At 38.8% G+C, this 27,911-nt stretch overlaps 1 protein-coding gene across 1 annotated transcript in view; it reads left to right on the top strand.

The window, feature by feature from the left end:
* GFRAL (GDNF family receptor alpha like) overlaps positions 1 to 21,777 on the top strand; it is a 25,412-nt gene extending 3,635 nt beyond the window's left edge. The window contains exons 3-11 of the mRNA XM_014309870.2: positions 877 to 1,011; positions 6,245 to 6,397; positions 7,820 to 8,254; positions 8,954 to 9,010; positions 9,648 to 9,975; positions 11,935 to 12,194; positions 15,207 to 15,305; positions 20,263 to 20,344; positions 21,369 to 21,777. Of these exons, the coding sequence (XP_014165345.1) occupies positions 877 to 1,011; positions 6,245 to 6,397; positions 7,820 to 8,254; positions 8,954 to 9,010; positions 9,648 to 9,975; positions 11,935 to 12,194; positions 15,207 to 15,305; positions 20,263 to 20,344; positions 21,369 to 21,456 (1,637 nt within the window). The 3' untranslated portion in view covers positions 21,457 to 21,777. The remainder of the gene's footprint in view (positions 1 to 876; positions 1,012 to 6,244; positions 6,398 to 7,819; positions 8,255 to 8,953; positions 9,011 to 9,647; positions 9,976 to 11,934; positions 12,195 to 15,206; positions 15,306 to 20,262; positions 20,345 to 21,368) is intronic.
* Positions 21,778 to 27,911: the final 6,134 nt, after the last annotated feature.

Below are 27,911 nucleotides of genomic sequence, written 5' to 3' on the forward strand. Positions count from 1 at the left end.
CTTCCGGGTGGGGGGGGGCGCTGCCCAAATCCTCTCGGGGCCTCTCTCCCTCTGTCTCTCCTGGGGGGGCTGCCCACCGCCTCCTGGTGCCCCCACCACCCTTCCATCTTGAGGGGTCAGGCCTACCTCTGCCGGGCCACAGGCTTTCCCTCCCCGGCCCAGCTCAAAGCCGGGCAGGGGAGGCCTTGCCTCTTTGCTGGCCGGAAATCAAAGAGAGAGCCCAAGGGAGTGCTCTGCTTCTAACCCCTGTGTTCTCAGAGGCGCATCCACCCTCAGTGGCCAAGCCTGGTGTCAATTTAGAATCTGAACACCTATTGGCCTCTGGCCACTCCATTCCCAGAAAACCTGCTTCCTATAAACCCACGACAGTGAAGTAAAAATAAAGAGAATGAAGAGTATTGTATTTATTAAAAAAAATCATATTTATTATTTAACAGTTGTGTAGTTGTCAAATCTCTTTCACACACTCTATTCATAAGAGTTCCTAAACAGCTTAGTTTGGTGAGATTTCATATGAATAAAGTACTGTTTATTCTGAATTTTATACTGTCTTCCCTTCTGTAATTTATTATGGAGCTCAGAACTGCAACAATTTCTATATATCCCTGGACCAGTGTCATATATAACTATGGTTACTGTTATAATACTGGGGCAAAACCAATGCAAAATATGTGACACTGAAACTTTGAACATTTAAATTTAATTTTCCACTTACAAAACGGCGGAAAACTTTGTTCTGCTAAAATTTAATTTGATAACAAACTTGAATCTATAGGAAAAACTATAGTAAATTATATTTTTAAAATCTGTGTTTAAAGGAAAAGGGTCAGTACAGTATCTACTGCTTTAAATAGTCATTATATTCTGTTTTTACAGTGTTGTTCATTTACTTCACATGTATATCTACTGTCCAGACTACTGACTGTCTGTACTTGAGGGAGCAATGTGTTAATGCTGGAAATGGATGTCAGGGTGTCTGGAATGTAGTTGAAGATGCCTGCAATATTTCAGGTAATTCTGTATGGTGTACATACCTTGATTTTGAATTGCTATATGCAATTGCATATTCATAGTTTATTACGATATTGCTGTCATAACTAAATGCAGTCAGTGAAATCTCAAGGAGAAAAATTAAGGCAGAACAAAATCAGCTTCTGAAATCCTTTGCAATGGCCAATGCTACTTTTAGTAACACTCACACTGTCTCTTCAAGAAAGTGATAAATGAAATTTCTGCACTAGAAACAAAGTCAGAGCCTGAATCAACTCAAGAAGTCTGATTTCAGTAGAAATTAGGCTTTTGTGGGATCCTGTAAATAAAGCCTGTGTGCAACTGGAGAAGAAGTTCCAACTTTGTTTTACTCGATTTGGAGGAGTTGATCTGCCCCCTCCCTGGCAGTGTTCAAGGCCAGGTTGGATGGGGCTTTGAGGAACCTGTTCTAGTGGAAGACATCCCTGTCAATGGCAGAGGGGTTGAAGGTCCCTTCCAATCGAAACAATTCTATGGTTCTATAATCTAACACAATATCCAAAACAATGTGGTAGTTACTTAGAGTAATTTTTGATTATTGTACTAGAGTAAGAAACAGATAAAACATTCACCTCTAGTGTGAGCTACCTAAATGAATGCCTCTGTCTGTCTGATCTGTTGCATGTATTTGATGTCCCGAGCATGTAAATCCAGTCAGACAGCTGATGGTACCTCTCAGACAGCCCACAGAAACAGTGATAGAAAATCCACCAGCAGCATCATTAGTAAGAGTAACATTATCCTGTCATGTGCAAGTCTAGAAACTTCATGCTGTAGGAATGGAAAATGTCCTTTGAGCACAAACATGTTACTTGGAGGCAATAGACAAGGGGGTAAATATTTGTTTTGTTAGCTTCTTTGTGCAAAACCTAACTACAAATTATAATTAAACTCCTTTGGGGTACAAGTTCAATAACTCAGTCCATCAGACTGTAACCTCAAAGTTAAATGTGTACATTAACAAGACCTGCATCTTTTTCTCTTCAGTGCAGGTCTAGGAACGCTCTCCAAACTACTGCCTCAATCACTCCTTTTCCTGTCAAATTTTCCATCACTTCTTCCCCACTACTCCAACAGCATTTCCAGAGTCTCAGTTTATAATCTTCAAGGTCCAATCCTTCTTTCACCTCTGTGGCCAAATTGGGGTGGAAAGAAAAAACAGAGTGTGAAAATGTCCATGAATCAGCTTCCAGGTCAGGATAGAAAAGAGAGAAATATTAAATCTTGATGAAATAAGATTTTTCATTTTGAAAAGATCAAAAGAGTTTCAGCACTGCTGAATGAAGACTTTTAGGTTTGGGTTTTTATGGTGTATTTGTGGGATTGGTTATTTGTTTGTTTTCCTTTATTTCAGTGTAAAAAAAAGACATTTCTGAACTCTGATTTAATCATAAGTATAAATTTTCTTTATTGTTCTGAATGGGAAACAGGAAAGGTTTTCAAAAGAAAAAGAACAACTCAGATTGTTTCATTTTAAGGAATCACATTTTGAATTAGATCTGTATGAGTCTACTTTTCCTAGAATAGCAAACTTATTGAGGTTGGAAAGATCTCCGGAGATCTATCCAAACTGTGGTCGCACCAGTGCTAGAGAGGAAAACCTAACACTTTCCCCTGTAGTCTTCAAATTCAATTCCCACTGAGATGGCTGAAGAGCTGATTAAGCAAAAGCAGAGATTATCACCCTGGGAGTGTCAGCTTCTACTCTGTCATGCTTCTATCTGTGGTCCTGTTTACATTTATTATGTAGCTATAAATAAATCAAATTACGAATAATGGCTGCCAAACATTAGGTTGAGAGAGCATTTTTTTTTTTGTAAATGCCTTCAAAGCATATGTATAAGATAAAATATATTACCTAGAACTAATCCCTGGTAAAGCAACAATAATTGAAAACCAGTAATAAAATATTTTCTGCTGTTCATCACAACTGAATCAATACCATGTACAAACAGAACAATACTGATAACAGATTATTTCTACACAGTTTTCAAGAAGTCATGCAAGGGAGCCCCATAAATCTGATGTGCTTCCTGCTTGTGTCTGTGCCCTTTGCATGTTGGTAGCCCCACAGCCTCTCCCCAGCCCCAGCTGTCAGGTGCTGACTCAGCACAGTGAGATCACAGCACAGGGACCACTGAACACAGCCCCCAACTCCTGGCCACCACTGGTCAGTGGCATGAAGACAGGTGAGCTGAGTGAGGCTGGGGTGCTGTGCAAAATATACTGGGGTTTGGGGGTTTATTCTTCTAGTTCTACTCACCCTCACCCTTGAAGTGTAATCTGGACCTTGAAAAAGACAGTCACAGATTTTATGAACAAGCTAATTTTTACACCAGTCCCTCCTGATCTTTATTGCTCTCTTTCTACAGGAATATATTTTCCTGAAATTCTTTTATTCTCTCTTTCTTAGTTGATAAAATACAGAGTAGAATATCCACACACTCATCTTCATGGGCCATGTCACTGCATCCTTTCCATCCTATTTTTATGGTCAGGAAGTATCCTGTATCTGTGACCTTCAATAAATCTCCTGAGTTCCTTGACTTCTGGAACTGTGAGTGCTAAGGGTCAGGGGTCATGATCTTCTTCTGAAAAAGCAGAAGGAAAGTTGAAGATGGGGTTGGAGAGATACAGGCAACCCCAGACACCACCACCTCTTTCTTTGCTGATGGAAGAGGTGGAGTGGGAGCAGAGGCTGGGACCTGCAGCTCTTGCTGGCCTGGGACATTCCCCTCTAGTAGTGTGTTATTTGATATATCCCCCAAACCCTCCCTAGTCAGCAACTGGAGAAAGGGCAATGCAGAGACTGTTAGAAAAAAGGGGATCAGGACAGGGATGTGAAGTCAGGAATAGCTGATTCTCATCACTTCAGGCAGTGGCAAAATGCACTGTTTCCTCCTGCAGAGCTTTGCCTCCACTGCCTTCCACTGCTATTTGTGTTAACAGCATGTAAGTGATTTTAAAGCCCGGCTCACATCAAAGCTTGCCCATGGTGCTGGTGACACAGGACTTCTTGTCACTTGCAGTTTTACTGAGTGCAGAGTCTTGGCTGCCCCACACCTGTGGGGAGCAGCCAGGCAGGGAGTAGGCAGCGCCATTTGCGGGGCAGAGACATCAGCCTGTGTGCTCAGGAGACAGAAACCAGCCCTCATGCTGCCCTGTGACCTGGCCGGATCTTGTGAGCCACATACTGCTTCTCTTACATACTGTGAGACATTTAATATCTATGAGGTAAAGAGAGGAAATGTGCTGGTTTGGGGATCCACATACCTGTTTTGACAAGGTAGACTGTGGTTTTCACAAACTACAACTTAATTAAATTAAATTGCTTCACTTGTAACATTATTAAGTAATGTGTAACTTCCTTAAGCAATAACAAATCATAGAATCATAAAATGGTGAGGGTTGGAAGGGACCTTAGAGATCATCTAGTCCCAGCCCCCCCTGCCATGGGCAGGGACACCTCCCACTAGACCAGGCTGCTCAAGGCCTTATCAAACTGGCTTTGGCCATTGCCAGGGATGGGGCATTTACAGCCTCCCTGGGAAACCTCTTCTGATGTCTTATCATCCTCACAGTAAAAAATTTCTTCCTAAAATCTAACCTAAATTTCTCTTCTTTCAGTTTGTACCCATTACTCCTTGTTCTGTCACTACAGTTCCTGACAAAGAGTCCCTCTGTCTTCCCTTAGGCCCCTTCAGATACTGAAGGTTGTTGTGAGGTCTCCACACAACTTTCTCTTCTCCAGGCCCAGCTTTCTCGGCCTGTCCTTGTAGGGGAAGATATCCAGTGCTGTATTAACTTCCTGACCCTTGTCTGGACTTGCTCCCACAGTTCCATGCCCTTCTATGCTGAGGACACCAGAGCTGGATGCAGCACTCCAGGTGGGGTCTCATGGGAGCAGAGTAGAGGTGTAGAATCACCTCCTTCCACCTGCTGGCCACACTGCTTTTGATGCAGCCAGGGCACACTTGGCTTTGAGTGAGCACTCACTGTCAGTTCATGATGGGCTTTTCATCAGCCTTTGCACCCAAGTCTCGTTCTGCAGGGCTGCTTTCAATCCCTTCTCTGCCCATCCTGCAGGTGTGTCTGGGATTGCCATGACCCAGTGCAGGGCCTTGCACTTTGCTTCATTGAACATCATAAGGTTTGCATTGTCCCACTTCTCAAGCCTGCCAGGGTCCCTCCAGGGGCATCCCTTCCCTCCAACGTGCCAAGTGCACCACACAGCTTGGTGCCATCCGCAGATTTGCTGAGGATACACACAATCCCACTATCATCATAACAATAATGATATTTTTGAAAAGCTTTTAGCTCATAAAGTAGATGGTCGATTGATTTACCTTTGTACCACAAACCAGTACATGTTCTTTATTTTCACCACACATATATGGAAAATATGACCTGACATCCTGTGTGAGTGTCTTTACCATTGAGTCCAAGTACACATGCAAACAGACATGAAACTGGGCCAGCAAACTAAAGTTTCTGCACCATTTCTTTTTTTAATGTTAACTTCTCCCTCATTTTTATTCTAAAAATCCTAAAAATCAGATTATTCTTGGGCTACTTTAAATTTGTTGCCATTCTTAAACTTAGGCAGTGAAGTTGTTCTGTGGGGTAGGGGTTCAAGGGAAACCCTTCATATCCAAATGGCATTTGTAGGCTTGCACCATCCTCACATGAGAGAGAGAATCTGACCCAGAGCAAGCATCTCCTCAGCCTGGGGTTCTCATCACCATTCTCATGGGGCTGGCTCTGCCCTCTGTGTCCTGTCCCTCACTCCATCACACTGTGGTGCCTCTAGCCTGCACTGTGTGTTCCTGTCCCTGTACCAGGCACTTCATTTCTACTACACAGGACCAAGATAAGTCTCTCAGTTCAAGCTGTGCCCCTTCCACTACTAGGCACTTGTTCAGTTTGGTCTCAGTACCTGACCTGCTTAAAATAAAAGGTGTGAGTTTAAGGTTTTATGTACTTTGTAAATGAGAACAGATTTTCTAGCAATGGATTGGATCAAATAAAAAAGTCAATATTGTATCCACAGCTTTATTATATTACTTTGAATATTATTTAAAATTTGTAAATGATGACAAACCGTCTTCTCTTCGCAAAGCATATTTTTGTTCTTCAATTGAATTGTGTCATGTAACCATATCCCTTAAGCATTCATAAGCATTAATGAAATTATAATTTTAATGGTGAGTTCTAGGTAATAGATGCAAGGCAGAAGACAGTGTTGGATGTAATAGAATAATCCAGGTCCTGGCTGACGAATACCCAGAATTTAGAAACTGTGTCTGCACTACAGACAATATCTGTAGCATCACAACTTTGCTTGGGAAAGCATGCAGCATTAACAAAGGTAACTGAACATAAAGTTGTAATTATGAACACCAAACCCAGTAACTTTTAACCACAATTTTAAGTGGACTTGACTTTCTTTGCATGTTCTCAAGTCTGATAAATGCCCCCAAAAATTAGTCTTGTCTTTTCTGTGATATTCATGCTCCAGCATGCATATGAAAGAAATGCCACAAACAAAAGCAATAAAATGTGTGTGAGAAATTCAAATGGCTTCTAAAATTCTTGTAGAATCCACTGGAAAGCAAGAGTGTGAATGGGAGGATGAGTGCATGGGGATGCACCTCTAGGGGTGCAGTTGTGCCACATTGTGTTGCAGGAGGACCTTCACTACATCTAGGAGAGGTTACTGGATGTGTGAAACATAGTCACCACCTGCATAAAGCTGTATATCATATATAGAGTGCATCTTATAAAAATTCTGTTGTAATCAATTGGCCAAGCTTCCCTCAATTTATTTTTATTTTTCTGAGAACTCTTATCCGTGCAGAAAGTCTATCTCTGTAATTGAGAATTGCTTAGTACATGAAGAAGTTGCAGTTTCTGGTCCAAAGTCTCCTGGCACAGTGATTAGCAAAGCTGATACAAGAGAGATAAAATCAGCCAGTGAATGAGAGCCTGCAAAATGAGTTTCACAGTGATTCCTGGCGCTCATCCATCACACCCCACTGGCATCACAGAGCATTCATCATAGTACTAGACTGGACATTCATATTGTACTAGACTATATGGCCTTATTGCAGAGGGAATAGTAACATCCTGATCTGCCCCAAACTCCTTCCCTCAAACAAGAAGGATGGATATCTGAAGCCTAATGTTGATGTCATTGGAACAGTTGCTTTTGCTTATAGCAAAATAACATAATATTATATTTTTTTGCCAATTGAGATTACATTTCTCACCACTATAGAAACAAGTTTGGATAGACTTAGTGTTGAGTTTACCAACAAGGGACAGCATATGGTGTTGCTAGGCACTTTCAGGAGTAATTCTCCCTATCTATCTTAAATTACTATTTTAGGTAATGAATCAACCATCTTCTGGAATTGTCATTCTCTCTTTAAAAATGATGCATTTGCTTAAGATGATAATCCATGATATGTCCAAGCTGTAGGTGGTTAAAATTATGCAAAGTTAAACTCTTTATACAGTAATTTTAGTGAGGATTTTTTACTACTGTTTGGCAGCTGAACTGTTAGAGTGGACTGTATTATACAGCTAACAGCACACAGTAAACATGAGGAAGATTCATTAGTTTGTAAGACTGGAATTATTATGTGTTTACACACAGCTCAGAATTAAACTACGGCTGTTTCACTCAATGTAATGCATTCAGACAAGCACGCTTTTCCTGAGTTTTTGCGCTGTGATGATGATCCACAATCCATTCGATTTATAACTCTGTTCGTACCTATTTCTGCAGACTATTTGGCGTCTCTCTCGAGGTCAGACCCTGAGCTGGGTGTCAGGCCCCCCAGGAGCCCCGGAGAGCAGAGGAGCCCTGAGGATTTGGGGAGCTGCGTCGTGGCGAGGCGGCGCTGCCGGGAGCAGCCGCGCTGCTCGGCCGCGCACAGGAGCTTCCAGCGGGGCTGCCGGGCACCTGCAGGCACCTGCAGCTCCCCCCGGCCTGCCAGGTGTCTGCTGGCCTGGAAAGAGCTGAGGACAACGCCCCTGGGAAGGTGCACGTGCCCAGAGCCGCATCAGACGAGATGCATTAAAATCTGGAAGGGAATATTTAACAACCCTTGTTTACAACACTCGCAGGAGAGCCAAGCCTCGGGAGCTGGCAACAATGATGGCAGTGATGATGACTATAATGCTGATGTTGATGGTGAGAAAAATCTGGTCACTGACACAAGTTAGTGCTCTTCCAGCAGCCTGATGCTTTCTACAGAGCAGTAGTGTCCCCAGCCTACAAAAAGGGATTTTTGCCCATTTGCAATTCAACATTGGAAATATGATCATTTTAGGAGGTTTATTATAAATAAATTCAGAATCTGATACAATATGATAGCCTGAGTGCAAATACTGTTGTTCTTCAATGTGTTGATTTGATACAACCTGATCTAAATCAGTAATTTTCAGTTTCTCACTATAACTAGAAGCAGTATAAGACCAACAAAAATAATTTACTAATAGCAAGAATTGTCTGCTAGCCTTGACTTTAGGTCGTGACAAGCAGTTAGTTGAACTTGAAAACTGGTCCATTGATAAACACATTAAGGCCCCTGGCTTTTATGTATTTACAAGAAATCTGACTTTATAATGCACTGAGAAGCTCTAGAAACTCTTATTGAGTCCACAGGATCTTTAAATATGTAAAAAATGCTAGGAGCAGCCTTTGATAAACTGTGCTTTGACTACAAAACTTATGAATATATGTAATAGTGAATGTAGAATTTGTAAGTGGGTTCTATTTGGTCAAACTAATTTGTTTTATTCTTGTTTATTTTTACTCCTGGCACTATGCCAGCAAGACAGCCAATACTTTAAAGTTAAAAAGCTAAGATGTGTGTTATTCACAATTTATGCCCGTACCTGTATCTTTTTCTTCTAGACAATATTAGTATGGAAACAAAATTACAATGGGGTTTATCTGCTCTCTCCAAACAAGGTAAGTCTAAATTTACTTATGAATCCTAATAAATAATTTTAGCTCAATTTTCAGACAGTGTACAACATACCTTCAGATTAAAATTAATACTTTTCATTGAAATGGATGAGCAGGGAGTTAATAGGCCAAACATATCTTCAGTTAAGGTACTGGGTAGAGAAGAACCCAAAAATGTAACAGGTAAGAATCAAGTCATATAAATGTAAATCAGGTAACAATCATGATTCTGTCAAACTTACAGAGGCAAATATTATCCCATAAGCATTTTAGGGTCTAGAATTTTCTAGATATCTTTGGAAAGTTTATTTCAGTCTCGAAATACCTAAACTGATGTTAAAAGCACAAAAATGCCATTTATATTCTCTTCTTCATTACTTATTACTTAGCCTAGCATAAGATTGCACACTGGAGATTTCAGCTGTTTCAGGAGAGTTGCTTGTGAGCAGTGCAAGCAGTGCAAGAAAGAAGTATGAAGTTACTCAATAGGCTAAAAATAAGCAAGAAAGGAGGAAGAGCTGGATCAGAGTTTTGGGAATCAAGCTTGATTTACTGGAATTATGTAGACAGGACACCTACCAGTCATCACTTGAGAAAAATTTTCTTGAGATTTTATTTTAAAAACTGTTATTGGTTTTAGCGCACACCACAAACAGGAGCTGTTTGGATGTGAACAGGGAGTGTGTTGAAGATGAAGTGTGTAACAAACAGCTGTCCCTGTACCTGAAAGTTTGCTCAGTAAATAAGAAGTGCAACGTGGAAGGATGTCAAGCAGCCATAAGGTTCTTCTATGGAAACATGCCTTTTGAAGTTGCCCAAATGATGATTTTTTGTGACTGCATCCAGCATGATGAATCCTGCCACAGAGCCAAGGAACTTCTCCATGGCAAGCCCTGTGCAGATACTGTAATTCCACCCCCATCATGTTTGAATGCAGTCCAGATGTGTGAAGAGAATGAATTATGCAGGTGAGTAGAAGTACTTTGCCCACTAAGGTTCTTTTTAATAATGGTTTTGTCAAACCATTTTTATTATACTCTATATATCCCAGCTATAACAAAATTATTTTCTGCAGTGTACCTGCTGTGTTTGACATCGTCACAGATGTTTGGATCAACTGTGGTAATTCCAGAAGTAATCCCACAAGTAAACTGAAATGATTAATTTTCAGAAAGGTTTGAAATCTAATGTGGGCTTCTCTTCTGCCTGTATCATGGTACTTAACACCATTTCTGCTGGAAAAACTATGCCACTGTGTATTTTCATTACCCCTTTCTTCAGATAACACCTGCCTGTCTGCACCTTTGCCCTCCAGCAGTTTGCCCAAGTTGTGCAGCAGACCAGACAAAGTTTGTTTGGTAAACGTAATTACCTTTCCAAGGCAGAATCTGACCCTTTGTACACAACAGGCCATGCAACCAGCTTGGCCTGTTCAAAAATCTTATACCTTATTCTCTTCATCTCAAAAGATACTCCAAAAAGCTTTCAAAAATCTGGCCTGAAATGTGCACAGACCACCAAACTCCTGAAGGATAATGCCTTTTCAACATTTCATTTTATATTTTTCAAACATGCAACAGGATTACCCATATTTGTATTTCAACCTAATTGCCTCCTTTTAAGGACAGTCAATTGGCCCACTTTGTTTTTCAGTGTGGTCACCTTGTGGATTAGAGTTGAATTTTACCTCAAAGCTGTGCTCAAGTGAACCTTCAGTCAATAAACCAAGAGGCCAAGAGATGGTTTTGGTTTTGTGCAGATTATTCAGATTGATGTCAGTGAGAACAGCCAAAGGGCTATAAATGTATGTCTGTACATGTATAGACATGTAATGTCATTATGGCTGAATTCCCCATCATTTCAGGAACATTAATGTTTCCTGGCACTGACAATAAATGCATATAATTAGCAAAATTAGTCTGTGAATTATGGCTAGTCACATCCATAAATCAGGAGGTGAATGAAAATAATTTCATTAGAACAGAGGTGGCATCTGCTTTGAGATCTTTGCTTGTGTAATATAAATATTTACAAAAATTTTCTAGCCAGTATTATAACAGTCCATGCTTTTCCATGTGAGCTGCTTGTGGCTACTACACAATCTCAACAGCAAATTAATAACACATATAACATATATGTTATTATATGTTATAACATATAATAACATATATGATTAAGGAAGAATATTTTAATAGCTTAAGGTACTCTATACTAGACTTTACCTTTATCATCCCCTAAAATTTAATATGATAGATTTGTTTTTAACAATTATCTACATATTTTTTAGTTAATTTATAATGGATATTTTCTATTGTCATATAGAGTGCATTAAAGGCCAATTTTATTCCATCCCAACAACAAATAAATGGAAATAATATGAGATTACTGAACTGGGTAACAAGTTAATTCTTCGTGTAATTTATCTCTACTATCAATTTATCTTTAAGTTCACTGTGCTTTTTCCTGAGCCTTTGACATTTTATATTGTGTTAGCACTTCGGGGGGCAAGGGGTTGACATTGGATGTAGATTATTTAATGCTAAATAAGTTGAATGTTTATTCTTCCTTCACACTGCTCGAAAACGGATCCACTAGAACAGCACATGGTGTGGTTTCATTGGGATGACTGGTCTAATTCCTGTATTCACATTTCTTCTCTGAGTATCTGAGAGTGTTGGAATTCACATTGTGTTTTCTGGACTCTGGGAAGCAGGTGCTGGGTAGAAGTGCAGTTGCTTTTTCTCAAAATCTGAGCAGAATTTATGTCAGCTATCAGTGAATATTGCAATTTTTAAGGCTTAAATGGTACCATGGAAATACATTCCTTTAGTGATGTTCATGAAATGTCTTTTTATGAAATCATGTTTGTTAAAGTGTCATTGTGCACTTCTTTTGTTTTTCTTTTTTTTTTTTCTTTTCCCTACCAGGAAAAAATACACAACTTTTCGGTCAAAGTGTTGGAGACATGTAACAAAAAAATGTTATAATGATGAAGCTTGTCTAGAAACTTTGCTCAAGGATGACGTGCCCTGTTCTGCCACCACAGATTGCAAAGCAGCCTATGTCAGCAGCTGGGGCACGATGCTGATCACAGAGTGCACCTGCCAAAATGTGCCTCCCTTGGAGCTGCCTTTGTGTGAGCTCTTCCACCACATGCTGCACAGCAAATCCTGCTTCAGGGACTTACGTGAGTAACACAACTTTACGGAATAAAGTTTAGTTTTAAAGAGAATTAAGATCCTAATTTACATCAAATCTTTACTACCACTGGTTTCAGCAAGATCTGTAGCTCTGGGTTTTTAAAAACACAAATCAAAACAAAAATTGAACATAGAGTTTTCTTCCTCTGGTATTGGGAAAAATAATAATAGTAGTTAACCAATGAAATTGATTACATGTTTCATTACCTGAATTTTCTGAAATAAAGAAATAATTTCTAGAGTCTATATTAATATGCAGATTAGAAAAGTTCAAAGTCATCCTGTTCCTGGCTTAATGTTGTACCTCGGTACACTGTTTTTACAAATAATACAAAGTAGCATTTGGGTTTTTTTCCTTTTCTTCTTGAAGTCTGAATATTAGTAAACCTTAGTAAACACATATTTAGCAACAGAATTCATTCTGCAGAAAATAGCTTCAATTATTTAAAGGAGGCTTTAGGATTTGGTCTTCAGTAAAAACACTGGGCGTAATTGAGATGAAATATAGGTACTTTCTCAGATCCAGTAATGACTTTCATGTACCTAATAGGTAAATATTTTTGTCAAATATACATGTCTTTGCCAAGCCTTTGGTTTAGAGAATTGTTAATGCAATAAATACGCAATATGGGAGCAAATATTAATATTTCAGCATGAATCTGCAAAGTGCCTTCAAAGCAGAGCTCTTCTTTGTCCCCACTTATTGTGTCCTGGGTCACATCACAGAGTGGTTCTCTATCATGGGGTGGTTCCTGGTGTCCTGCAGTATAAACTGAACCTGGAGGTTCATCTGCAGCCTCTGCAGTGCTCCAGCTGCATGCGGACCTCTCGTCCATCAACCAGATAAAAGACCAAAGTATTCTCTTCTCAAATCTCTGACTTATCACCCCAACTATTTTGCAATATAAATACTCTTAGGATATGTTACTCACTGGTGCATCATGCCCTGTGCCAGCTATCTTCTACATGTATACTCCAAAATTATGTATATTCTTAAACTAACTTGGGAGAGGTAATGATACCTAAAGATCTCAATGAAAAGAAATGGTTCTTTCATAGTTTTACCTGATGGACAGTGTTTTGAAAACATATATGGATTGTACGCATGCATGTCATTGAATGAAGTAGCTACACTTTTAGTTCTAGAAACCAAAATAGTACCACTGATAAGGGTGTCTTTTTTTTTTTTCATGTCACTCAAAGGCTACCCAAAAATTAAAATCAAGTTGCTGAAACATTGCTCTTAGTTTAGTTAATCATTACTCAAATCCAGACTCTGAGAAAATATTAAAAACCTTGTAACAACTTGTAAATCTTGTAAAATCTTGTAACTCCCCTGGAAAAGTGATAATGTAACACACTTAGACTTGAGACTTCTAGAACTGATTTTGCTGATGAATATTATTTACTTGCTTGCTTTAGGGCTGAATTTAACAGTCCAAATGAGTGAGCACATCATCATGTAAGTTATTTCTTAACCTATAAAGCAAAAAAATGATCCTCATGTCTGAATAATCAAATAATTGCTGACGAGCTTTTGCCATTCCCTGAAGCAGTCTCAGGATAAAATGGCTAGAGGTTTTTTGTGATTGAAACTTCCCTAACCTAATTGGGACTGAAGAATGGAAACTTACTTTTCTTGTATTGTGCAACAATTTCCTGGCAATTAAACAAAAGAGAATTTAGGGATCCAGAGCCTTTGGTGGATCAGTACCTACTCTACAGACCACTTCCAGCTTATTGTTATTTTTGCTTTTTTTTGCTTTTCCCTAGATGTCTAGTTGTGATGCAGCTAAACTGATGATGGTGATGATTATAGGTTTTATTATAAACCATATTTTTAATGCCATTCTCTGCGTGGCAGCACAGAGATGTGGAGTGATTACTGTACAGTGCCCACCCAACCCATGTGCTGAATTATTCCTCTGGCCTGCGGGTGATCTTTGGCTGACTTTCACTCTTACAATGGCAACGATCTGTAACTCGGAAACATTTCTGGATAGCAAATACCCAGGGTTTGAGAAGGGGATCTTTGCCTCCAGAACTGGTGTGAACAGATCCACGAGTGGTGTTTACACCATCTCACCTTCCTACCCTTGCATGGCACTGCCTTTGCTCCAAGCGCTTGTTCTCAAGGCCGCGCTCACAGTGAAAGGACTGCGGACTCAGTAAAAGGCAAGAATTGTGGCTGACTGCTGCTGTGTGAAGCAGAAGCACAGCGTGGATCATTGCCAATGTAAGATCTGTGTCTCTGCAGGAATAAGAAAAAATGTCAGTGAGGGAAAGAAAAAATTTACATTTCCAAAATACTTTAAGTCTGGGTTGTACTTTTGAATCTCACAGAAAAAAACCAAAATAACAGGTAGGTTTAGTCCATTGTTATTTGGACAGTGTTCCAGGCTGCCAATGTGTGCCTTTATTATATTGCAAAAATTTCTCATCTTGCTGTTCATGTGAGTGAGCAGATTGTATGGTTTAGCCTTCTACTCTGTAAACTATAATACTTAAGTAAACCTCCTATTTTTCATTTCAACCAAAGAGATGTATTTTCAGATATATTAATAAAATTATGCCCACTGACAGGACAGGACTTCCTGAAAAAGTCTGTTGAAGTCTAACAACGCAGCTGGAGAATAAACTCTGCCTTGTGGAAATTACTTCAGACTGCTACCCCTTTCTCACCACTTCTGTATTGGTTTGGTGAACCCAATTCTTTTGGTGGGCCTATTTTTAAAACAGTTTATGTGAAAAGAAAATTTAAGCTCTTTTGTGGCAGAGAATATTTTCAAAGCATGCTTGTCATCCATAAGAAAAACTGAGGTGGAACAGGAAGAACTATTATGCACTCATTCAATTTGTTAATCAAATATCAGTAAACAGTATTTTTAAATAGCTCCCTTTTTAAATTATGTGGCAGTTAGCAAAATATCAAACAATATTCACTTATATTATTATTTTAAAGTAATATTTTAAATGGATATTTTCTTTCCAATATCCAGGTAAAATTTCTATTCAGAAGAAGGGTTTTCACTGGGTAAATACAGAAATGCCAGGGGAAAAGATTTCTGGAGCACAGCTCCATTCTTCTGCAATTAATGGTGAGTTTGGGCAAGTCACTCCATGATTTCCACAGCACTGCTCTCCTTGGGTGGGTTCAGGCAAGTGAGCTCGACCTGTTGCTCCTTCATTTGGTCTGGAAATCTCCCTACCTGTTTGGCTTAGCTTATATATCCACAAAATAAAGTTAATCAGACTGAATCAATTACCCTGACAAATGGTTTTGAAATAGATGTCCCACAATCACTGTATTATAATTGGGGAAAATTAAGCTATTAAGCCTGCCAGAGCCTGACTCTCTGTACAGTCATTAGAGAGTAGTAGCCATAATGTGTAACACAAATTATTATCTTTGATGTCACACCTACTTCTATCTCTCTTGACTTTCTGTAGTAGCTACAGCAACAAAATTAGAAGCCACAGTAAGTGGTCTGAGAAGGAGCTTGTGTTACACTCCATCAGACTCTACCTTCTTACACAACAGGAGGGCACACAGCACCACTTGGGCTGAAGAGCTGCAACTTTTATTTCTTTTATTTCTTTTATTAGAGCCGCTGCTTTTCTTTCCATGCATTTACATTAAGAAATTAAGCAACATAAAGCTAAAGGATATTGAATTAATATACAAATGTTTTCATTGCTGAAATAATATTATTTTATATTTCCTTTTGAGGGGCCCAATTACAGAGTGAGAACTATAAAGAGCTTAATGCACAAATATCACCTCTAATGAGAATGACCTGCTCTACCTTGTGCAGGGCAGATTACAATTCTCCAGGCTAATACTACAAATTAGTTCCCAGAACTGTTCCTACAGAACACTTCTGACTGTGAAAAAAATAATTCAATATCTGCATGCAGTAGAAAATGAAGTGACTTCTAACTCTCCATCCTTCAACTATTGCTGAAGTGGGCAACCTGGATAGGGGATAAAAAGGATATAAAAATGGATTAAGGAAATGGGATTCCTGAGACCTGTGTATGCATAATTAAGCATTTGGCTGTTAGCATTGAAGTTCCTTAAGAATCATGCATGTCATCCAAGTGCTCTGTGTAGCCAAAGAAAGTCAGGGACCCTCAAAGGAAGAGTAGTCCAATCTTTTTGGACTGCATTTGCTGAAAGTATTGACTTCTCCTTGCCAATTGCAGAGGGAGTCTGAATCCCTCATTGGAACGAGACTCTAGAGGTTAAATAATGCAAGCCATAATACAAGAAATGCTGCACTAAGTGAGAAAATGCAAAATGTGAGATATTGCACCCCTGTGACTAGTTCTAACTGCAGACACTTTCAGTGGGTAAAATGCATTTTACATTTCACTTAGAAATTCAGATAAATATTTGCAAGAAGCAGCCTGCACCCAGTTAATTCTGTTCACATTGAAGTCTGAATACTTTCCAAAAACCATTCCTTGAAGTCTTAACAGAATTTTGGATAGCTTTAGAAAAATAAAAAGAATGCTGACCAGCCTAAACCATACAATAAAATATTCTTTCTATTGTAGCTGTCATGTACATGAGATGGGAACTTTAAGCCATGAAAGTCTCATAGGAAGTCAGGTCAAGAAGAAGAATTTGATTCAGGATATCTGCCTGATGGTAAAAACCATACTGCAAATTGTTTCATAAATCCCACTGCCAAAAATCTAACTCAGTGTCCTAGATTCAAATGCTAATAAATGTACATTACTCAGGCTGCAAAGGGAATTATCATCTTTACAAAATATTTATCTTTAATGAAATCAAATCCCAAAAAGAATTCAGGGCACAGAGGCAAAACAGTTAAGTTGTCAAGTATGGCCTTTCACGCGTGTGAAGACTTTTGAAGGCATTTGCTTCTTGGCTATTTTCTGCTCAAAAAATATGAGATAAAGTCTGCTGATGTCTCTACATTAAAACCTCAGAAGAATCCTTTACTTAGTTTGTCACTGAAAGATACAAGGAACTCTTTAACCAGATGAAATGAATGGCCATCTACAGATGAACATGCTCAGAAGAAACTCAGCATGCCTTCAGCTTTTTTTAGGTTTATACTTAAAAATATAGCTTACTGTTTAAAAAAACAGTTCGATTTCTCTATTTTATTCAGCAGCATTGCAAATCATCCCATTGGATAAAATTGCTTTAATAGAAGGAGTCTTTCACAATAAGTAATAAATCTAAGCATATATACCTATATTCAAATATATTTGTAAATAAATAGAACCATGGAAGTTGAAAAATTATTATTCCAGGTTTGGTGTAAAAAGTGTGATGCCAGGATTTTGTAAAAATCTGGACTGGATTTAAACACGTTCACATTCTCAGGGGGGAACAGGCCAACAGAGTCATCTTTGGGCTGATACAACTCTCTTAACAAAATGTGATGTGGGCAGAGTCAGAACCATATAAAAGTTAATGAGACTTTTCCCGTAAGCTTGAATTTGATCTCATTTTGAAAACAATGTCAAAAAGTTATAAATCAAATAAGATTTCTCTAAACTTCTAATATGTCTACCTAATTATGCATCTTCAGTCTGGCTTTGGCTTTATCCTATGTAAATGATATCAATGACTTTACAGATCCAAATAATTTAAAAGATTGCTTCCTGCACTTTGGTTTGAAAAGTGATTCATGTGGGAAGATAAGGATTTATTTTCATCACCATGGAGCTTATAGGCTAAATTGTGGGTTATTTATGGAAGAGGAAACTAGAAATACAGAACACTTACCCTGTTCTTGTGAGATACAATAAAATTGGACTTGATCGAAAATTGTTGAAATTTCGTCTTAAATTGTAGTGTTATCATATATTTCCTACCAAGGAGTAGAGTGTTTCGATAAACAAGTAATTGGCAGGGTTTATCTGTAAGTATACCAGCTGCTGTGGGAACTGAGATTAGTTCAGCTCCAGTGACTTTAATGTGTAAGGTATCAAACACTGTCAGTCTGACAGTTTTATAAATGTAGAAAAAAGCCTGTGACAAGCTGCAGGTAGCCAAGAAACCTCTGAGCAGAGGCTGGGATTAATCTGTTCGATGAATATGCACTAGCCATACCTAAGCAGGTAGATCCACAACAGAGTAAGATTCACCAAAATCCCTCTTTGTTCCTGATAGAGCTGAATCAACATCTCTTTTACCAGCAATTCATCAAAAATATAGCATTTTTTCAGATTTTGTCAAAAAAATAGAAAAAAATTCAGTTGGTCACTTCAGTGTTTTGTTTGATTGAAATGAAGCACTTTTTACAAATATTATAAGAAAAAGATCACAATGTTCTGTTGAAAATTTGTTAGCCCATTTTTAAGCATCCATGACTGTACAATATATAATGTTAGATATAATAATTTTTGTGGTGACATACTTTAAAAGTTTCCATTTGCCTAAAATATGTGTGAAAGTTACTTTCCACTTCAAAAAAGTAAGAAACTGTTGCACCCACAACTGCTCCTACACTTGTCGAAAGTTTTCAAAAATAGCTGCATGTACAGTTAAGACTCAGAAACTGGAAAAAATGCCTACAAATTACTCTTTTACTAAAACCCATCATTTCAAAGAAATGCTGTAACTTCAGAGCTAGGCCAACTGCTGGTGTAGTTTTTAATACATGTTATTAGGAGTCCATCTCTTAGACCTCAGATAGACCTCTTTCTTCAAAAATTCACCATATTAAGTATCTTCCAGTAGGTTCCTGGATTAAATGAAATGTTCACTCCATTTGTGCAAATTGTGGTTTGATCACTGCTTTCATTTTCTTACATTGGAAGACTTGAACTTGGGGTAGTTTTCTGAGAAAAAGTGAGCACAGTCCTACAATGAAAGCCAGGCAGGTCCAACACCCTGCTCAGCTCCTTGTTTTCCTTGCTGTGGAAAACATATTCACCCTCTCCTGCCAGGGCTGCTGCAGCATCCATACCATCTGTGCATGTATTGTATGATACACTACACCTGTTGCATGTATGCAGTGCACACAGAAATGCCTCATTTCAGGTTTGTGTGTGCATATACATAGCACATGGAGCATATAATAACTGATAACTTATTCAGAGACCAGAATAGGGCCTTCTCACAGCCCATAGAGGTGGCTCAGCGCTGAGTCCAGGGATCCATCCCTTCCTTAGTGAATGTTTCACTGGCTATGTAGAACAGAGAAGCTCTGGAGCAGCTAGGGCCCTCTGTGTTTGAATTCCTCTATAAACAAAACTTACCTGAGTGTACAAAGCCAACAGGAAAGTCACAGGAAGGTCTCATGTTTTATGCTTGTGGCTCTGCATTTGTGGCCACTTGTCCCACCTCTCCATCCTGTGTCCAGGGCTTATATGACACTCCCAACTGAAATGTTTCCTTTGCATATTTGATCAAAACCAATGGATTCATTACATCAGGGAAAAAAAGAGTTACCCCACGTTTGGAAAATAAAATTTGTAACAGCTCCCAGTTTTCCAACAGTTGGAATTTTTAGCACATAAGCCACCAAAGTGACTTCTTGGTGAGAAGCCTAACAGAAAAAGGAAACTCCATGGGAATGGGGCCCAGAAAAACAGGGTTAGATCCCATTTGATGTTAATTTGGTTCTAGGTGGAGCATTGCTCCACACTGTAATTACAGTAATATGTGAAAAAGAAAAATAAGTCTAATTGATAAGTAAGAGCCAATTCTGCTCTGATACACAGAATAACATTAACATTTTAAAATCAAAAGGGAGAATATTCCAAAATAAAAGTCATAGTAACAAGCTGTTCCCCTGCAGCAGAGTGAAAGGTAATGCTATACAAATGAAGTGCTATTGGAGCTCGTATTTACTCAAAGTCTGAAAATTGCATTGGATCAAATGGCAAAGGTAGAATTATTCCTACCACTGGCATACATCTAGGTCTTTTCCCTCCTTTTAATTACTTTTGTCAAAATTGATAGCTAATTTGGCTCACATATGTATGATTTCCAATACAGATCTCAAATCTGATTCTTATTACTAAAAGCGCAAATTTTTCATTTCTGTTTTCTGTTTTTATTTTTAGGTGAAACTGTCTACATTATTGCTTACTCCTCCTGCATAGCTCTCATCCTAGGAATAGTCTTGTTGACTCTCCTAAAGATCAGGTAATTTGATAGGGATATTAATCACTGGTTCTAGGAAATTGAAAAAACAGAAAATAAAATGTTTTGACTTAGTTAAAAGGTGGGCATTGTGATTGTCTTTAAAAACAGTCCAGCATGTCCCAGTGATGGAAAGAACTGACATTGCGGGTGTCAGCAGGGAAGAGTGAAATACGAGATGTATCTACAATGCCCTCCATTCATGCAGAGATCCCAGGCTTTGGGAGGTTTCATTTCCTGTCCCATGGCAGGGGAAGGTGAAATCTGAATTCAAAAATTCTGTGAGACTACGTTCCTAGCCCCATAGCAGGCAGGGGTAATGCAAAAAGGAAATGAGAATATTCAGCATTATAACATGTTTTGAAACCAAATCGTGAATGCTGCTATTGTAGCTAATATTCTTGCCAAATGCCATTTTTGCTCATAGGAGTCTGTAAACAACACCCACCATCCCTGCCATCCTTTTCCCCCTTCTCTCCTTCCCTCCCTCCCTCCCTCCCTCTGTATGAGAAACTGCCCACACACCAATGCTTGGTAAGAAAACAGAAATGTGCATTCACTTAGTTAAATGAACATGGCCTTTTCTTAAATGATACATTTTCTTGGACCAAATTAAATGGCCAGATTTCAAGAATTACACTGTCAGATGATAGGTAACAGAACATGATGTAGCATGAGCTATATATAGTGGGAGGTATATTGAGTCAAATTTCATTATTAAGTTCTGAGGCAGATCAAAGAGGAATTGTAGAAAAATGCAAAAGGCAAGTCAAGGATATATGGGAACAGAGGCTTTCTCTTTAGGTTTGCAGTTACAGAAATATCAGCATATAAAGAAAATTCAGATTTAAAGAATACAGAAAATGGAAGAAAGAACAATGCATAAATAACAATGAAGGGGATTATTTTATACCACAGTGTTCATCATAAAAAGAGGAGAAATTTGCCACTAATTTCAATTAAGCCAAAGTTCAAACCAAAAGCTGTGTAGTTTATTGTTAAATACATGCACATTCTTTATTTTCAGAGCCTGCAAAATAAAACATGAGTCAAGAAGTCCCTCGCCAGACCATTCTTCTGAAACATTTATGGCCCATTATAAAAGTCACAGATGAACTACTCTGTTGCTTGTGCTTTTTAAGGCTATTCCTGAAAGCCAGCCTGTTGTACATATGCGATAATAAAATATATATTAGAAAAACTACTATAAATTATGAAATTTTGTAGTTAAGCATACAAAATATTTTTATATTTATTATTTTTAGCCTTTCAAAAGCTGAAAAAAGGGGTAAAAATGGTAAATCTGTGCTCTCTCTTATTTGTGTAGATTCACAGATCTGTCCTGAGCTGTACATTTCATACATTTTTAGATGCACATGAAACTGGTATAAATGCTGTATCAACAATGGCAATCTTTGAAGCCCACCCTTTCTGATCTCAACTCACCCGGAAGAAATAAAAAAAATCCACTCAGAAACATTTTAGAGACCTGATAAAGAGCACATATGTGGCAGTTTTGTATACCTGGCTCCCAGGTACCAAGTACCTGAAGCAGCAGTCACAGCAAAGCTGCCTGTAGTTTGATGGTGGAGCACTTCAAGGGTAGGAAGACATCAGGATTACAACCCCCCATGAACTAAAATGATTCTCTGGAATAATGCTTTGACTCCAAAATGTTGTTGCTGAAAATGTTTTCAATTTCTCCTCCAATATGCTCCTAAAAGATATGAGTGGGGTTTATGACTTTGAATACAATAACTTTAGAAAACATTTTTTTGGTCTGAATGCCCAGTGGAGAAAGTCACTTGCTTGGGGCTGCAGTGCCTGCTTCTCAAGAGAGAAGCTGTGACCCATCTCACCATCTGTGTTTCCTATTCATTGTACCTAGGCAAGACACAAAGTGCCTAATTGTCCCCTTGCACTGTATTGGGAGCCATGGTCCCTGAACACCAGCCTGGATCCCACCTTGTGGCTCTAAGCTCTGGATTTCTCTCTATAGCTGAGTTGTTTGGCTAGATTTAAGCTTCTCTTTACTACCAGTGAGTTGTCTTTGTTAAATCTTTGTGACAATCTAGTCCTGGTGAGCACAAAATAATGGACTGCTGTTTCTTATTCAGCTGTTACCATGAATAGCACATGTATTGCCTTGTTATAATAGCATTTGATTAATTAACTTTATTTCAAATGTGATTAGTTTTAATTTTGTTTGAATTATCACTAAATGTAACTCACCTCCAGTTCTGACCACGAGACCAATGGTCTAGGGCCACATCTAGTGATAGATGACAGATCTAGGACTAGAAATTAATGTGATCAGAAAAGCAAGAATCTCTACTCTTCTATGTGACTCTTGCTTCTCGCTTTGGTAGCCTGCAAAATTATTACTGTAGAGCAAAATCTTAAGTGTGCAGTTCTGTTGGGGAGAGGCTTAGAAATCTTACACAATTAATACAACTTGGATTTTCTCTGTCTCTACTATCTGCATAAACCAAAGAAAGTCCTTCTTGTTTTGCAATCAAATGTTCTGTCATTACTAAGTCAGCATTTGGACAAAACCACAGAAACAGAGAAGTGAAGTTCATTTGTTAATCAAAAAGATCTGCTTTAGCAATCCAGCAATTTGCAGCATCTGGCCTAACCCTCACCAAAGTGCTATATTCATATTCTTAATTTTGAAACTGTGAAGTGGGAAGATTTCAAACTGAAAATAGTTTTGGGAATATCTTGGATAAAAACATTTCATTACACAGGAAATGTACTTTTGACATGAAACCTGTGCTGGTTTTCAGTCTGACTTCAAAAACCAGTGAATCTTCCATTCACAAAATTCGAGGAGATACATTTAAATTCAGATTTTATTAAACCTCAATCAACAACAACAAACAAAATTACCTTCTGTCTTAGAAACTTTTTTTTTCTAATTATCTTATATTTAGATGCTAGAAACCCAGCTTAAAGATGTGCTTAGACACACACACACACTCACAAACAAGTATGTAAAATGTATTTGAAACTGAGGCTATGTTACTCAGAGAGACAGCAAGATATTTAGTGGCTCTTGTGTTCTTCTGCAATTTCACAGGCTCTCTCTTAAGAGATGACTTAGATGCTTAATGGGAAAAGTACATTCCCTCCACTCCATGTGTACAAAGTAGTCTGTCAATTGTATCCAGGTGTTAGTTGTTAAATAAAGGAATTTCTGCTGGGATGACCTGTATTCATGTGAGCCTGATTATACTCTAACTGCTTCACAGTTTTCTGAACAGAGAATCATAGAATCAGTTAGCTTGCAAAAGACCTTTAAGACATTTGAGTCCGACCATGATAGAAGAAAAAGCAGTATTTTGTAAAAGCTTCATTATTAAAATATTTTCCCCTGAAATATGACACCTGCATCCAATACCCAGATGAGGAAAGTTAAGTCTCTTGATGACAAGATTCCCAGGACACACGTAATTTTGTAGCATTCATCCCCTTCCACTGGAGCTGGGACATCACAAAGTGAAGAAATGAAGGCTGATTGGGCTAGAGGGAGAAACCAGGAATTTTTGCCTTACAGCACTCTCATCTGAAAGGGAGAATGCTGGGTTCCAGTATATTCTTTGAAGATTGTTTATGCATTTTATCTAACAATTGTTTCAAATTAAATGTGTGAAGATTTTTGGGACAAGTACACAGGACTAGCTCTTCCTTGTGCAATGTGAAGCTACAAGGCTCTAAAGCCCAAGTTTCTACTTCTGTCATGTCACAGTGGGTCTTGATTTCTTCAAAATGAACATTTTTCCCTGGCTGCCTCACCTGCTTGTGTGGTGAAAAGAATGAGATACTTGGATAGGCATGGGCTCAGCCTTTTGAGGCTGTTGTGGGAATCACATCCTGCTGCCCTGATCTAGATATCAGACCAAGCTAGGAACACAGAAGATGGATGGAGGCAGCACCAACACCAGAAGACGTGCCATAAAACAGAGAACACCATTCAGTTCTTTTTAAAAATGACTGTGGTTGTCTTTCCACCAAGGAAAATACTAACCCTTGGGTTCAACTAGTGAAGATAACTAACTGCAGGTCATGTTGAGGTGCTTCAAGAGTATCATGGGGTAGGGAATTTTGCTGTTGACTTTGCCAAGAAAGTTCCCTCATCAGCATTTTGATGTTTCAGACCACATGCTGAAGTCATTCAGTCTCCCATGAAGTGTGTAGGGACATCACTTAGACAGCACAGATTTCTATCCTGCATTGGAACATCTGAAGTTAGATAATGCCTCATTGAATTTTTCGAACTCCTACCTCCATTCCTGCCTGTAGCTTTTAATGTTTAGTTAATGGAGGAAAGAAATGTTTCCCCAGTAACTTAAAAGGGATTTGTCTGCTATAAAAACACACAGGAACATCAGATTAAAAGGTAATCCTAAGAAAAAACACTCAAAATGGATTACAAGGTAACAAAGTCAACACAGGCATACACGTCAGCGACAGCTTATATTTGCTAATGCTGTATGCATGAGCTGGTCAGTCAGAGCTGCTGAATCTGGCATAAAACATGAGTATATCAGTTTCAATAAACAGCGAGGCAGATTTTATTTCAGCTGTAACACCACATATTGCAAAATCACAAATGCATTTAACCAGGCGGATACATGACAATTCCTTGACAAACATATCATCTCTTTGACATTGCTTTCAAAGGACTGAGTTGACTTTGGCTGTAGTCCTTCTGCCTGCTGTGTTATTGCAGCAATGAAGATCAACACTGCATTACAGCAGGACTGTAGAGAAAAATAATCTTCAAAAATATAACAAAAGGAAAGCTGATTAATTTTGATCAGCAAGTCGAGAACTGGAATTCATTTACTCTTATACCTGTTTAGCCACTTTTCTAGATACTTCACAATCAGTGAATAGAACTGAAGGCAGTGTCAGAAAACAGAAAAATTCAGCGGCAGAAAGTACTGAATTTCTGATATCCAGTAACTAAACAATATTTCTACCCCTTAAACTAAGTAAAAAAAATGGGCAGATCTTATACATTCACACTAACTCTTCGGATCAGCATTACTTCATTTCAACAACACTGATCCCAAACAAAAGAATTTTATCTCACAGACTTGCAGTCTTCATTTTGTGACTCCTTAATAAAATAATAAAAGTTTTATGACCTCAAATGACACTATTAAGAGAGGAAAATCAGCCAAAGCCTCTCTGGACTTATTCACAACACTACAATATTTAGTTCTTATTTCATAAGCTCTGGTTATACAGAAAAATGAGCCATTAAAGTGCTGGTCCAGAGCCAAGTTGCCCGAATACATAAAAGTTTAAACTACAAAGCAAGCTGCTGCTGGAAGACATTAGAACTGCATGGGATCTATGTCATTGTTGTGTTCTGGAAGGCACTGAAGAGTGATTATGCCCATACTACTGGAACTGATCAACTTTTCCTCCAACAAACCACACCAGTCATGCCTTCAACAATGTAATATCTTGACTTAAATTTTTTATAATGACACAGTGATAAGAACACCTGCTCATGGAAGGCAAACACCTGGATGCAAGCCCTCCACAGCCAGGGGGCTACTTCAGGGTGAAGTGACAGCAATGTATTCAGCTGGGGACAGTCATAGAGACTAAAAGAGCAGACATCACCAGTGAATATAAGCATATAGGTTCTTCTGAATATAAGCAGATCTATAATATTGGTACTTCAGAATATAAGCATAAAGGTTTAGGATGTCAGAAGCACAGGAGAGCCTCATCCCATGTCCTGGCATGTTTTTCAAGGGGTATAGTCTCAGCTGTTTTCCTATGAGCTGAATTCAATGCTGCCTATGCGAGTGATGCATGCTCATGGCATGGCTGTTGGATTCGTCTTTGCTATTAAAAGCAATAGATGTTTGTTTTTTGAAACCAGACATTAGGTGTCAAAATGTTCTGCATAGTCAAAATTATGCCAGCCCAGGAAATCAGAGCAGCAGCATTTCACAAACCTAAAATATGTCAGTAGGCAGACCATAAGATGTCTCAAGATTCTCAGTCATATTACAGCTAAACAAGGATTTTATAGGGACTGCTCACCTGGACCCACCGACCTAAATTCATCCCAGGTGGCAATTTTGGCACATAAACACTGGGTTGGGGTTTGCTTTTTTTTTATTCTGGCTCTATGTTTCTTTCTCTCATAACAATCCTGACAAACAATCTATTTGTCTGTGACCTCCACCCTGGATTACAATAACTCATGATGTGGCTGAAGCTGAACATGTGGGTAAAGTACAGGCTCCAGATGTGACTGCTCATCTTTTCCAATGCTCACATCATTACAGAATAACAGACCTGCAATTAAGGCTCTCCACAAGTTTCCAAGTAGTTTCTAAAACAGACCCAATAAAGAACTGAGACATTTTAGGTTGTTCATCTGCATGATTTAATAGGTACCCTGTTTCACTGCATAGGGAGAATCAAGAGCCTTGAATCAAGAGCCAACTGTCTGCAAACCAGACAGTCCAGATGCTGAGAAGCCTAGGATGCACTGTGCACAGAGGCATAAAAATGGGCACTATCTGTTCAGTTCCTTACTTGGCTGATAATTGAAGGCCTCACCACCACCTTCAAGAAAAAGAACCCTGCCTTGCAGAGGCACTGACATTCTTTTCTTGGGATTTTTCTGGGATTAGTAATTTTTAATTTTCCATTCTACCCAGTGGCACAAATTAATACAGATTTATGAGAAAATGTGTTCTTTTTCAGTTCATAATCACAGAATAAGCTGAGTTGGAAGGGATCCACAAGGATCATCAAGTCCAGCTCCTGGACCCCGCACATCATCATCCCCAAGAGTCACACCATGTGCCTGAGGCCACTGTCCAAACACTTCCTGAACTCTGTCAGGCTGTGCTGTGACCACTGCCCTGGGGAGCTGTTCCAGTGCCCAACCACCCTCTGGGTGAAGAACATTTTTCTAATATCCAACCTACACCTCCCCTGACACAACTTCAGGCCATTCCCTCAGTTCCTGTCATGGGTGTGTATTTAATCTCCCCAGGCTGAGCAGCAAGTTCAGTCTCAGTTCAGTTGTTTAGTCTCACATTCAGGTTTGCATCAAACTGCTTTATTTCAAGGGCTGACTTCACTTTCAGTCTTTGAGAAGCTCAATATTGTTTATGTTAATTAAACATGCTGGCTCAGAGGGTCTTGGGTGGAAGAAAATTCATCAGGACCTACATGAAAACTGCATACTTCAGCTCAAAATGAGCCAAATCTGTGCCTACAGAGAAAACTATGCAGGAAAAATTATTATTAAATTGGAAAGTATTACAGTAAGGTTAGTCACCTTCAGGGGTAAATGACACATAAATTAAGGAGTTATTAACATGTCAATTCTGGCACCACATTTAGGCTTAACCACACTGCTGCAGTTTCCTTACCTCTTCATTGGGTCTAATTCATTACAGAATTTTTAAGTCTGTGAATGGTTCAAGACCTGGTTTTATTTAAGTTCACATTTTGATATATGAGCTTTAGTGTCTGCTAAATAGCAAAGCCCCAGCTGAAACATGGGGGAAAAGAGGAAAGA

The sequence above is a fragment of the Geospiza fortis genome, unplaced genomic scaffold (genome assembly GCF_000277835.1).
Source record: "Geospiza fortis unplaced genomic scaffold, GeoFor_1.0 scaffold603, whole genome shotgun sequence".
In the NCBI taxonomy this organism is placed as follows: domain Eukaryota; kingdom Metazoa; phylum Chordata; class Aves; order Passeriformes; family Thraupidae; genus Geospiza; species Geospiza fortis.